This window comes from Planococcus citri, chromosome 5 (genome assembly GCF_950023065.1).
Source record: "Planococcus citri chromosome 5, ihPlaCitr1.1, whole genome shotgun sequence".
NCBI lineage: Eukaryota > Metazoa > Arthropoda > Insecta > Hemiptera > Pseudococcidae > Planococcus > Planococcus citri.
In genome coordinates, this window is record NC_088681.1 from 64,089,026 (window position 1) to 64,103,277 (window position 14,252).

The following is a 14,252-nucleotide window of genomic DNA, read 5'->3' on the forward strand; positions in this document are numbered from 1 at the left end:
TGATTGGTTCAGAGTGAATTGACAAACTGTGGGGAAAGTCAGTCGTCGAAAGCCAAAATAAGACAGATGTTATTTTGCATCTCCCCCTCCCCCCAAAGTCGATCAATTAATCACAAAAACTGTAAAAATTGCAGTTTTCCAATAAAATAAATACAGGTTTAAATAATTATCTAATCTTGAACCCTTTAAGAATATTTGGACTCGGGGAAAATGATCCACTTTACCTCTTTTCTATAATACTATGGTCCTGGGAAAAATTCACGAAAATCATCGACTCGAGTAATTTTTAATTCTAGAAAAATTTCCCCCTTTCAGTACAGTCTTGGAAAAAGTTCATAAAGTTCATCAAATGGGCAATTTTAAAAAATCTCACACTATGATCAACGCGACCTCAGCTTTGATAGTAAAATGGAGCGAATTTTATCAGAAAAGAAAGCTCGTTTCTTCCATAAAAACAATAAAAAGAAAAAGATCTGAGGAAAATATGGTACCTTTCATCAGCAGAGCCTGATTCGTAAACATCAATTCAACACTTTAACCAGTATTTTCATCTCACAATCATCATTATTCATTACGTTGAATCTACGAGTAGTAAGAACTTCGTACAAATTGACCACAGCATCTCCCATCACCGCACGAATACAATGATTTTAGCTCTTACCTGTAAAAAAAAACACACACATGAAAATACAACATCGATTAAATTAAATTTTGAGAATCACTTAAATATAATCTGTCACGTCCATGGTGAAAGGTCTCGACCTTGTCAAATGCAGTTAGATGAGCGATCAGTTTTCCATATATAAAGAAACTTTTCCATCCCCTTCATAATTATATTGTTGTTAATTGTAGTGTCCAATATCATCTATCGTCTCGGTAGTGTACACGTTCGTTTGTGGCAGGGAACGTTTCCGTAGATTATCATTACGTATTATTTTTTCGTTATAGTATAGCATTGTTTTATAGTGTTTATCTCGACATGTTGCAATTTCTGGTAAATATCGTTACTTTTTCTTTCTTCTCGATCATTTTTCAACTCGATTGGAAAATATATTTTTAATTTAAAATGTAAGATTTTAGATTTCTAATGCGTGCAAAAAAAATCATTTCTTCCCAATCAGCATTGGTTTTTTAAAAATCATTATACAGATTTTTTTGAAAATTTTTTTCAGTAGGAATCCTAACTCGAATTAATTAATATTTTTCAAAAATCATTAACAATAAACCATCAAAAAATTCAAAAAAATTCTATCAAGCGAAACCCTAAGAGCAAACATTTATATTTATCAAATCTCCTTTGAATGAAGAGTTATGCAATCCATTGATCATTCAAGTAGTGAAAATAAGGGTTCGAAGTGCACGAGGGGTAAAAGTAAAGAAATTTTGGGAAATCAATCGTATAAAATGAAAAAAAAAAAAATACAAAATCACCAACTCAATATTTTTTTAAAACAGTGCTTTCTCAAAAAAAAAACAGAAAACACGATTTAAATTATGTTTACGTTCTTTCTTTGGTTAAATTGATGTGGAAACCATCTCGAAAATTTTTTTGAGTCGACCTCTCCACCCAAACCTGAAAAATGTGCCCATACATGCTCAAAATTCAAAAATTTTAAAACTATCATAGGAAAATAATAATCACTACCTATAGATAGGTGCGTACGAGGAATTGTCAAAAAATATTTTCATACTTAAAAATGTTCTTGGGGGGTTGAAAATTTTAAAAATTCGTAAACAAAAAAATGAGAAAAGGGCCCTCTACGAATTTCTTTCAAAAATTCAGTTACGCCTTAAGGAATAAGATATTTTTTGTGGAGCTCAAAAATTGGTGCAAAGTCCTCAGAAAAATCAACATCTAGCAAAAAACGTGCCTTTTCGTCATTTTTTGGCGTATTTGGACTTTTAAGGTCAAAACTTTCGGGGAAATGAGGATTTTGCTTTTTTTCTTAAAAATACCCCAAAAACTGCAGTTTTCTGGAGGGACTAATATTCATGTTTTATTTTTCTGCCGGCAAGATTTTCGTAAAAACTGGATTTTTGGGGTATTTTTAAGAAAAAAGGCAAAATCCTCAACTGAAAAATCTCAAATATGAGACACTCCACCACCTCGGATCATGAAAGTACTGACTATTTGAATTCAGCGGGGTTGAATTATATAACAATGATGCCAAAAACGGTCAAAAATGAAAAATCTGAAAAATGGGAGGCTGACTTCCCTTTCGACCCCTCCTCTGCCGGACCCATCCTACGGGGTTTAGCGAATTTCTCCAGTGCTTATAAAATTTTGTTTTGGTATCTTTTGGCATCAAGCAAAATTTCATGCTTTTAACACGAAGTTTGCTTGCTATTTGCCTCGGGACTATTTTGTTTTTACCTATAGTCCGACATATGACAATAGGAGTAATTGCACCCCCCCCCCCCCCGCCGATCCACCGGGACAACTTTTTTCTTAAAGGGGGCATCCTAAGGAACATTTTAAAGCAATCTTGCCCGAAAAAAAGTTGGCCTTACTTACAAAATGGCGGCCATTTTGATTGACAGGTCAGCCGAAATCGCAGATTTTGCGTTTCAACGTAGGACTTGCACGAACTTTTTCAAATTTTACAAAGGTAGATCGAAAGATCATGCAAAAATTTATCACCTGTCAAAATTTCAAGTGCTAAAATGCGTTTTTCGATTTTTGGTGAATTTTTGAAAATCCAATTTAGGCAAAAAATGAGGGAAAAAATCAAAATTTTACCAAATTGACCAAGAAAGCTGAAATTTGAGATATACCCTATTTTCCACATGCCAAATCGATTGGAAACGGTTTCAACCTGTTTTGAGCCGTTCTGGAGCCTCCAGCAGATTTTTGAAACTCGAAATTCCCACAAAATTCCATCAAATTTGGAGTTGTAAAGCTAAAATTTATTCTAAAAACTAATTTCAATACGCTACGAAGTACTGCAGGTGAATTTCCAGTCGTTTTGGAGCTTGCCTCCAGCAATTTTTTGACAAATTCCTAAAGCCTCTAGCAGATTTTTGAAACTTTAAATTTTCACAAAATTTCATTAAATGGAGATGGAAAGCTGAAATTTACTCTACATTCCAATTTTAACTACCTCTGAAGACGACTTCAGGTGGGTTCAAGTCATTTTAGAGTCTCCAGCGACTTTTTTGAAAATTACTGAAGCCTCCAGGCTCCAGTAGTTTTTTGAAACTAGAAAATTTCATGAAACGGAGATGGAAAGCCGAAATTTACTCTGCACTTCAATTTTAACCCCCTCTGAACACGACTTCAGGTGGGTTCAAGTTATTTTGGAGGCTCCAGCGACTTTTTGAAAATTACTGGCGTCTCCACCAGATTTTTAAAACTTAAGATTCCCACAACATTTTATCAAATAGAGTTAACAAGCTGAAATTTACTTCGCAAACTAATTGAAGCTTCCGGCTACTTTTTAGAAATTTCAATTTTCCAAAAAACGCCATAAAACCTTTCAAAAAGTCTCTGGAGGCTCCAAAACGGCTTGAAATCAGCGAATTGAAATTAGTTTGAAGAATGAATTTCGGCTTTCCATCTCCATTTGATAAAATTTTGGGAAATTTCAAGTTTCAAAGATCTACTGGAGGTTCCAGTAATTTTCAAAAAGTCGCTGGAGGCTCCATAACGACTTGAAATCCACCTGCAGTCGACTTTGTAGTGAATTGAAATTGGTTTGAAGAATGAATTTCGGCTTTCCATCTCCATTTGATGAAATTTTAGGAAATTCCAAGTTTCAAAAATCTACTGGAGGCTCCAGTAATTTTCCAAAAGTCGCTGGAGGCTCCAGAACTGCTCAAAACAGGTTGAAACCATTTCCAATCGATTTAGCATGTTGAAAATAGGGTATATCCGAAATTTCAGGGTTTCTTGGTCAATTTGGTAAAATTTTGATTTTTCCCCTCATTTTTGGCCTAAATTCGATTTTCAAAAATTCACCAAAAATCGAAAAACGCACTTTAGCACTTGAAATTTTGACAGGTGATAAATTTCAGCATGATCTTTCGATCTACCTGTGTAAAGTTTGAAAAATTTCGTGCAAGCCCTATGTTGAAACGCAAAATCTGCGATTTCGGCTGACCTGTCAATCAAAATGGTCGCCATTTTGTAAGTAAGGCCAACTTTTTTTTGGGGCAAGTTTGCTTTAAAATGTTCCTTAGAGGATGTCCCCTTTAAGAAAAAAGTTGTCCCGAAGGATCGGGGGGGGGAGGGGTGCAATTACTCCTATTGTCATATGCTGGACTACTACGTACGTTTGAGGCTTAAAATTAAAAAATTATCAATTTCGTGTTTTTTTCTCAAAACTCTGTTCTTGAAAGTCCAAATACGACAAAAAATGACGAAAAAACACGTTTTTTTGCAAGATTTCAATTTTTTTGAGCAAGTTGCATCGATTTTTGAGCCCTACAAAGAATATTTATGTTATCGTTTGGGATTGTAAGTGAATTTTCGAATAAATTTCGCAGAAGATCTCCTCCTCGTTTTATTTTTACGAATTTTTCAACATTTTCACCCCCCCCCCCCTCCAACCCTTTTAAATATGAAAAAAAATTGAAAAATACCTAGTGACTATTTTCTGAGAAAGTTTCAAAATTTTTGGGCCACCAACTCGGGAGAACGAGAATTTTGAATTTTGAGCACGTATAGGTACATTTTACAGGGGGGGGGGTCGACTCAAAAAAATGTTGGGATGGTTTTACATCAAAACTAACATTTTGGGTGAATTTCGTCAAAATTTGAGAAAGTGCGGATTTCACTATCTTATCATGTAGTAAGGTCTTTAGGGTGTGGCAAACATCAATGTTCTCAAAATTGCTCCAAAAAAAAGTATTGCTCAAAAAATACCTTTTTAGACACAGAAGACCAGAAACGACCCTCCCCCCTCTTCCCCAACATCCGATAGTCAACTTTTGTTCAAAATGTCAAGACACATCCCATATCAACATTAATATTCGTCGATACATATAATTTTAACCCCCCCCCCTCCACCCCCCTCTAGCTGAAAATCTACACCAATCTGTCTCTGAATTCCAGATCTTACTCACCCTCGCCGGTATCATCGCCGGCCAGAAATCCTCCCAGGAGGCAGCCATCATCAGCGAATCGCGATACCTGAACACAGCCGGCCAATTCGGCTCGTCGTACACTCAAGAAGACGGCGTCGAATTCAAAGAAGAAGCCGATTCCGAAGGTAATCGCAAAGGCTCGTACACCTATATCGATCCGAACGGCCACCGTAAAACGATCACTTACACAGCTGGTAAAGACGGATTCCAAGCCCAAGGAGATCACATCCCAGTACCCCCGGCCCCATTACCGGTCAATTCATTCCCTAGTATCGCTCAGCTTCCTTTACCAGTCAACTACCAAGTACAACAGGTCAGCCCAGCAGCCGCAGTTCCACCTCAACCGAATTCTCTGCAAGTGCAATTCCAATCTTATCCGGCTCCGGGTAGTCCTCTCTTGAATCTTTTCCAATTGCAGCCTTTGCCTCTTATCTCCAGTACTGAGAATCCGATCACTGCTCGTCAATACCCACCGGCTAAGTTGAACGTTAAACAGACTCCAGATGGGTTTAGTTACACGTTTAATAGTATTGTTTAATAATTAAGGTGTGATTTTTTTTTTAAATGTATAAAACAAAATATAGTTACCTTAAATAAAAATAAAATGAAAAAAATATAAGTTTATACGTTAATAAAGAAATTAAATTAACAACAAAAAAATAATCAAAATAGAACAAAAAAAATGATCTGACATTTCTTTCTTTCTGAGCTGTGTTCTTCCTATTTGATAAATCATCGATCATCGAATGAACTATAACGAGGGCCCTGTGGCAGGGATTAACAACACTGCAGTATGGTAAATCCTTCGTAACCAGTTTTTTTCCTCGCATTCGTACTCCAATTCCTTCATCCTACACACGAGAATAATAAATTTACACGTACTATATCGTATGGTACCCCTCGCAAGAATTATGTATTTTTTCGATAGACACTTCCTTCTTCCTCGACTCTGGTCTTTTTATTCGACAAACCAACCTAACATATCCAAATACCGCCATCATCGTCGTCGATTCCAACTCGAAACAATTTATTCCATGTACTGCTACGATTACGATCGAATTTTCAATACCGAATCTGATTTTCGCTTTTTCCACTCCATACTCGTCATCACAAACAATAGGGACATCATATTTCGAAACCAAATCAAACTACATACATGTTCATAGATTGTACATAGTTAGGTGAGCTAAACGAACGTATTTAACCATTAAGTATCGAAAATATGATAGGTATACTACGACATTAACCCAGAAATATGTACTGGTAATGTACTCTCGCCCGGCGCCCTACGCCATCGAGCGCCTATACCGCCTAAGGATTAATTTTGTGTGCAATAATCAAGTATGACCGAAGTGAAAAAAAAAGCTACACATTTCAAAGATGATGTAGTTAGTAACCTTGCTTAAGGACAACCACTATACACATTACAATTCTACGTACACATATATATACACGTATATAATAATGCGCCAAACCGCTTCGTGAGATAGTCACCTTTTTTTTTTCTTCAATACTTACACTCTGAAAAGGTATTGTACTCAGTATACACTGTATACCTGTAAGTACGTAAGACCGGTCGGTGAGTTTTCTAACAGAAAAATTATTGTAGTACGTCGATAATCGATTTTCAACATGATTGCTTTTACGGTGAGTACGAATCGTATTTTTTTTTACATTTTATTGCTATACTTTTTTGTTTCGTTTTGATGTTGTTTTTTGTTTTTTTTTGCAATTTTTTTACTCTTTCGTGTGTGGTTTTTGCGCTTGCAACTTTTGCCCATTTTTTGCACAATTTGTTGAATCTAATTTTACTATTTATACAAGCTGCTGGGTACTATAGAAGAGAGAGTTCTAATCAAAATTTTTTAAAACTTGAAAGACCACCAGGGGGAAAATAGAACTACATCCCTTCGATGGAACTTTTTATTTGTGAAATACCTGAAATGGATTTTAAAAATCAATTCTTGCAATGTGTTTGTTATATTTATACATCTAAGAATTATGCGAATCTTGAAAAAAATCTAACATTTTGTCTTAAAAATGCCCAAAATGGGGTGCGAATTTTCACTAACATATTTTTGAAATCCAGAATCAAAAAATGTACTTAGATAAGTATTTGAAAAAAGTAAAGGAATACTTCTAATGGACAGCAAAAAAGTCATTTTTTTCGAATTCAGAGTGTCTACTAAAATTAAAAAGCCAATTTCTCGCCTTTTTCTTGCTTTTAAAAATGAAATTTCTTACCCCTCTTCATATTTACGCATAGATAATCTCCGCTAACCCCTCTAACCCCCCCCCCCCCACACCCAACAAAGTTTCTCAAAAATGTATTCTTCAAAGCAGAGAAGTGAATTAATTTCTCAAATGAAAAAATAGTAATAAAAAAACGTGATGAAAGCAAACGTTGAGGCATCGAATGCGGATCGAAGTCATGTTATTTGGGGAAGGGGGTGTATGATGTCATTTTTCCGACGAAAATCAAAATTTTAACGTGCTGAATACCAGTGGCATAATACAATTACAGGATCAAACCATGAAAGAGCTTATATTTTTATTTGTGATAGAGGGGAGAGCAAAATCAGGATTTTAGACAAGAAAAATCGACATTTAAGGTCGTTTTCAGAAAACCCTTCACAATGAATGATCATTTTATTGAAATGAAGGTGAAATTACTGCTTGAGCGAAGCGAGAGCGAAAATTCGTTGAAAAAATTGGTGTGAAAAGCGAAAAAACGACCATTTTGTATACTTTATTATTTTACATTTTCATCGGAGCACAATAATATCAACATTTAACAATTTTGAAAAGTTGGTCGTTCTGTTCAGAAAATGAAAAATTTGCACCTTTCAAATGGTTTGGGTACTACTTATGTACCTGGAAATCAAAAATTTCCTATTTACTTTTTGAATTCTTCAAATTTTTGAGAACAGCATTATGAATGGCCCGAGCGAAGCAAGGGCAAAATTCTTGGAAAATTTTCAATTCGAAAATTAGAACATCAATTTTAACAAAATGAAAACTTGAAATTTTGGTGGGATAGCTTCAATTTTTCAGAGATTTTTGATGTGAATTCTTGGAAATTTTCTTGCTTTTCGAAGGAATTTCTATACTATTTTCTAACTTTCTTGCCTTTTTCTTGCCAGTAGACACTCTGGAATTGAAGTTTGTCTCGCTGAAATCGATAAAATTTGGTAGGTAAATGCATTAGGCACGTGTCAATTTCACTTCAATTAGATACATGAAAACGAATTCAGCTATAAGCATCAGATTCGAGCATGTTTGATGAAATTTTACGTCCCTCAGACTCTATTCCTTTTTGAATAAAAAATGAGATTTTTCAGAAATTAAGAAAAGTTTAGGAAAACTGTTGAGTAGGTATGCTTATTTATGCTGAATGTTACTTTTCACAATTCAAAAATACTCACCCTTTTTTTGAAAATTTGTTTCATATACATTTAATTAATTTTTTTCTGCTAATTTTATTTGAATCTTATTCAATGATTATTTTGATCATTTTTCAAAAATTAATTCAAGGAAGTCTGTTTTAAGTATTTCAATTTTTTAAACAACGCCCATTTTCAAAAAAAAAGAGAGTAAATGATGAAAAATTATTATTTCTTTCCCTTCAATTTCTCAAAAAATCGATAATTCGCTAGGAAAATTGGATAATAAAAATAAACAGGCAGATACCTACTAGGTATTTGATGGACTAATTCAATTATGACCAAGATCAATTTCAGGGTGGAAGGGGGAGGGGGGGAGGGAGGGGGGTTGGTAAATTATGGTGAAACTGTCTCCAAAAAGTTAGACTTGAATATATTTTTTTAATTTTTGCTGTTTTTTACTCAAGCACGAAAACCCACAAGATTGTTCACAAAAAAATGTCAGCTACCGATTAAAAAAATTGGGTGTTTTTGGAAAGTTCTGGGTGGGAGGGGGGGGGGAGGAATTAAAAAAGTGATCTGATGTCAAAAGACTGTGAGAAAAATTCCGAGTCTCTGACTGACTTCAACTCCAATTCGTCTATCAGGAGTTCAAATTTCAAAATTTACCACAAAAATCGAAAAAAATTAATTTGGAAATTTTTTTTTGATGATGATTGATTGTTTTGTTTATTAATGATCCAGTATTTAGAAGCAAAAAAGTAGTTCTTTAGGAGTTTTATTATCAGTTATTTATGATAAAAATAACACGATTTCGGACTCAAATTATTCTGAAACCCCCTGAAAATGGAAAAAATTGCAAAAATTGCTTTCCACTCGAGAAAACAATAACATGCAGCTCTTCACATATTTTGGGACAACTTCTAGACTTTTGATGATTTATATGCATACTCTTGGTTTTTTTTTTTTACTGCTTCTTGATTTAAAATGTGATTTTATGTGGATTATTCATCGTCATTTTTGACCAGCAGCCAGTTAACAATCATCATGGTAAATGTTCTTTTTTGTCGACGAAAAACAACAAAGATGCCCAAGCGAACGTTTTTAAATAAGGTGTCTGAAAAATAGAGCAACACACAAAAGCAACACAAAAGCAGGACTGTTCAAAAAACATTTTGTTTCAAATGTTCGATTTTTTGGTGGAGGGAGGGGGAGAGGAGGGGAGATCGAATAAAAATGTATTAAGATAAAATTTTTCAACTTTCAAAAATGGTCAGAAAAGAAACAAACTTTTGAAAAAATATAATAAATGAAAGATTATGTAATTTGATTGAAAAAGAATAAGTACTGTTTTTTTGTAACTTCGACTAAAAAAGCAAGTTTTTTTTCTAATTTCGTAGAAAAAGCTGGACTTTTTTTTGGTAATTTCGGCAAAAAAGCAAACTTTTCTGCAATTTTGACAAACAAAGAAAGATTTCTTGAAAACTTCGTATTAATGATAATGACCAAAAAAAGCGGGGAATTTTTCAATGTTTCCAAAAGTGCAGCACTTTTTTGGAATTTTGGCAAATAAAGCAGGACTTTCTCGCAACATTGGCTAAAAAAATCAGGATAAAAGTAGAACAGCAGGACAAAGGTAGAGAAAGCAAAATAAGCAAGACTGCTCGAAATCCTGTTAAAAGAATAATATGAAGAAAAGTCTATTTAAATCACCAAAAATGTTAAAAATTATATCAATTTCTGAAAATTTTATTTTTGAAATTTCCTGATTTTAGAGGCTTTAAAAAAATTGCGCAACACTCATATTCAAAAGTTTCTCAAGATAGAACCTATTTTTTTAGGCAAAACAATTTTTCGAGGCAACATTTTTCACTTGTGGAGGTTTGGAAAGAGAATTCAAAAAATTAGGACAAGAATCAAAATTCTGAAACATTATGTAGAGGTGGAATAATGGAAAATTTCAAAATTTGACTTCAAAAAATGAGGAAAAAGCAGGATTTTTTGAACAATTCGGGGCATACTTATTCTAACGTTTTTTTTTTTGTTTTTTTAACATTAAATTGCTCCCATAACAGCTTTAATTTTATTAAAGATGGACTATGTATTTTGCAAAAGAACCTTTTTTGTTTGTTTCAAAAAGTTAAATAAAAAATTTTGGTCAGAAATATCAAAATTTGTAAAAGGTAGCGGTCCTCTCAAATTTCCAGAATTGGTACGTTTCACAGAAATCAGGTTGACAAAAAATCTTTCGAAGACTGGTTTTTGGAGTTGGAAAGGGGAGAGGGGGAGTTGAATTTTACTAAAATTGATTTTTCATAAAATCGATGTAAAATGTTACTATTTTCATTTTTCGAAAGAATGACGTGAAATTTTCAATTTTCCATTGAGCAGATTATGGTTTTGAGGTGTGGCGGGGAAGAGGGAAGGGGTCACAATAAGATTTTTGAAATATCAAATTTTGTAAAAGGTAGCTGTCCTCTCAATTTCCAGAATGGGTACATTTCAGAGAGATCAGGTTGACAAAAAATCTTTCGAAGACTGGTTTTGGAGTTGGGAGGGAAAGGGAGGGGGGGGTTGAATTCAACTAAAATTGATTATTAATAAAATCTATGTGAAAATTTTTCTATTTTCAACTTTCCAAAGAATATGATGTGAAATTTACAATTTCCCATTGAGCAGATTATAGTTTTGTAAAGGGGCGGGGAAGGGGGAGGGTCACAATAATTTTTAGATTTTTGTAGGTATACTTTATGCAGCTGCAAAAAATTCTTAGAATAGGTCTTGGGGTAATTTTTGAGAAAATAACTTCAAAAGCTGAAAACACTGGGCAAACAGGACCGTTCAACACCCCAAATACCAGTATGTAATTATTTCTCATAAGAAGGACGCGGTTGGATTTGCTGTGGGACTGTTTTGGCGGGCTTTTTCAGAAAATTCTTCTTTTTCAGTCTTAATACGCGAATAAGATGCAGTTGAGGTGATTTTACGTAAAAGCTTTTTTTCAAGGGAAGAATTCAAGGACCTGTATTGAAGGAGAAATTGGTTTGATTCTTTAAAAAAATATATCATTTAACTTAAAAAGTTTCAAAGTCAAAAAATAAAAAATTCTACCTCGAAGTACGAATTTTAGAAAACTTTCGCCTTTGCTTTGCTTGAGCCTCTTTTCTTTTCTTTTTCAAAATTCAACTTCCTAAAAAAAATCATTCAAATTCTAAAAAATCTTGAAAATTAAAAAATAAACTCTTCGCAGTTTTGGAAACATCATTTTTGGGCCTCTCGAAATACAATTTTTCAAACGCTTCTGCCCTGCTTCGCCCAGGCCAATTTGTTTCTTTCACGTTTAAGGTGTCTGAAAATCTAAAAACGAAAATTGAAATTTTTATAAGTCATATGAATATCTAATCAATCGGTAAAATTGGTACCCCCCCCCCTCACCCACTCATCGGTTGGCAAATTTTCAATCTCCCAATCCATCCCTTCCCTCTAGCCCAAAATTCCTTCTAACCTCACTCTCTAATTCGTTCGTTTATATCTTGTTCACCCCGCAGGTAGTCCTCTGTGCCTCGATAGCTCTATCGACCGGCCAATACCAGAAACCATCCAAAGACGCGGCCATCTTGGAAGAAGCGCGATATTTAGCGGTAAATGGTCAATTCGGCTCAACTTACAAGCAAGACGACGGTGTCGAATTCAAAGAAGAATCCGACGGTCAAGGTAACCGCAAAGGCAGCTACAGCTACATCGATCCAACCGGACAACGTCGTACCGTCAGCTACACAGCAGGCAAAGACGGTTTCAGAGCGACCGGAGATCACATCCCAGTACCTCCAGTACCTCAAGCTCCAGTAGCTCCGGTAGCTCCTGCAGCTACAGCGACCAACAGTATCCAGCAAACCGGTCAATATAATCCAGAAGACGACTACCAGTACCAAGATGATAGCCAGTCTCAGTATAAGCCGAGTCAAGATTACAATTACAACAATAATTATCAATTCAATACACCTAATACTCAATTCCAACCTCAATATAATCCAGTCCAGTTTCAATACCGATCTCCGGCTTTGAGCGGTGTACCTGCTGCCCCAGCTCCGGCTGCAGCTGTTCCTAGTTATAATCAATATACCAGCAGCGAACCTCCGCACAGATTTTTCCCTCCTGGTAAACTTAGCTTGAATAGATCCCCGGATGGGTTCAGTTATACTTTTAATAAAGTTTAGAGGATCTCTCGCCTTTGTTATATGTATCAGATAATGAGTCTATATTATTGTTTCATTTTTTTCCTATGTACATCTTCCTATCGAAATGAAATATGAAATGAACACTGTTTCTTGCGCGTTTCTTCTCTCTATTTTTTTCCTCCTCGAGCCTCGAGTCCTTTTGGCTATTCAAAAATTTACTCAATTTATGTCTATGTATGAAGTTTATGGTTTTTAAGCGTATTTTTTATACATGATTTTTGTTACTTTGTACAATAAATTTTTTTTCAAAAAAACCTACGTATAATTTTATTTACGTATCAACTACACATATTTTTTCAGTGACACTTTCTGCTCCATCTCCCACACAAGGTGATATAAAAGCTCGTAAAATCAAATCCAGGAAGATAATTATAACACAACCGTCTCTCAATCTTTCTTTCTCTACCGCATACGCCAAAGCCAGAGGTAAATGAATACGCCCTACTTACCTTGCTACGTGTACTTGACCGCTAGACGCAGGAAGTACAAGTATAAGCGCCTTTCTCCTGAGATATACTGGCAATAACTATTATGGTCTTATAAGTACTCGTACCTAAGTACGTCGTATATACTATAGTCGTAATCGTCGCCTCGCGAATAAAGAAAAGACTATTCAAATAATAGATACACGACATCTCAGCGTGAATAAATTATCGCCTAATGACAAATCAATTCGACGAGAAACGTACCTACGCAGAGAGAGCCAAATAAAAATAAAATGCGAGGAATTCGAGTAGATTTTTAAAAGCATCCACGGATATCCAGCAGCTTATAGCTTTTTACTTAAAAAGCACCGGTGCCCTACCCTTTCTATGTATAAGTTTGATTGAACAAACTGCCAGTGAACCTAAACGGATACAAGTTGTTATTTTGTAATTCGATTTCTCGACAAATTCCAGCATCTTGGGTGTTTTGAAAGCTCATCCTTTAAAACCAGCCAACAACGTCGAGGTCGAGCCAGACATCTTTTCAAGTGCTACTGTTACGAAACGTGTACAACAGCGTATGTTACTTTTTACTTTTTTTACGCCTGTATCGAACGACGACGTGTTATCTATTGTTCGGAACACCTCTAAGTCGAGACTAATTGCGAGGAATTCTCGAATCAGACTACAGGTATGTGGATTATTCATTTTGTTGCTTGTATTGTTCGTATATATCGCGCGGTTAAAATCATTGTACATCTAAAGCTAGATTTGAAAAAAAAACGAAGTCGAAATGGTTGCCAGCTTCACAACGTGCAGGAGTGACGAGTGAGGATAGATACAATTCGTAGGTGAATTTACATCATTCTGTAAGTTCAAAATTAGCCTGATAAATTTCAAAAAGAGTTCACAAAAAAATCAGGAAATCGATGCTGACTTTTTTGGCCCAGCAGAAAAATTCGTTTCGGAGTTTGACCTTGAAAGTTAGTTATTCAAGGTACCAACTACCAACATTAAATATAGGAATTAAATCGAATCATTTTCAATTAGAATTACATGAAAAAAAGTTTTGATTGGTGAAGTTGACCCATTTGACCCCTATTTTTACGTAACTGTTGAAA

General features: G+C 34.9%; 2 protein-coding genes across 2 annotated transcripts; both read left to right on the forward strand.

Moving 5' to 3' along the window:
• The first annotated feature begins 825 nt into the window (after window positions 1–825).
• LOC135846569 (pupal cuticle protein Edg-78E-like) lies at window positions 826–5,771 on the forward strand. Its single transcript, XM_065365745.1, has 2 exons — window positions 826–994; window positions 5,054–5,771. Exons 1-2 carry the CDS (start codon window positions 980–982, stop codon window positions 5,621–5,623), a joined length of 585 nt encoding a protein of 194 aa, XP_065221817.1. The 5' UTR covers window positions 826–979; the 3' UTR covers window positions 5,624–5,771.
• Window positions 5,772–6,543: 772 nt separating this feature from the next.
• Window positions 6,544–12,794, forward strand: LOC135846568 (pupal cuticle protein 27-like). The gene is made up of 2 exons (XM_065365744.1): window positions 6,544–6,732; window positions 12,017–12,794. Exons 1-2 carry the CDS (start codon window positions 6,718–6,720, stop codon window positions 12,683–12,685), a joined length of 684 nt encoding a protein of 227 aa, XP_065221816.1. The 5' UTR covers window positions 6,544–6,717; the 3' UTR covers window positions 12,686–12,794.
• Window positions 12,795–14,252: the final 1,458 nt, after the last annotated feature.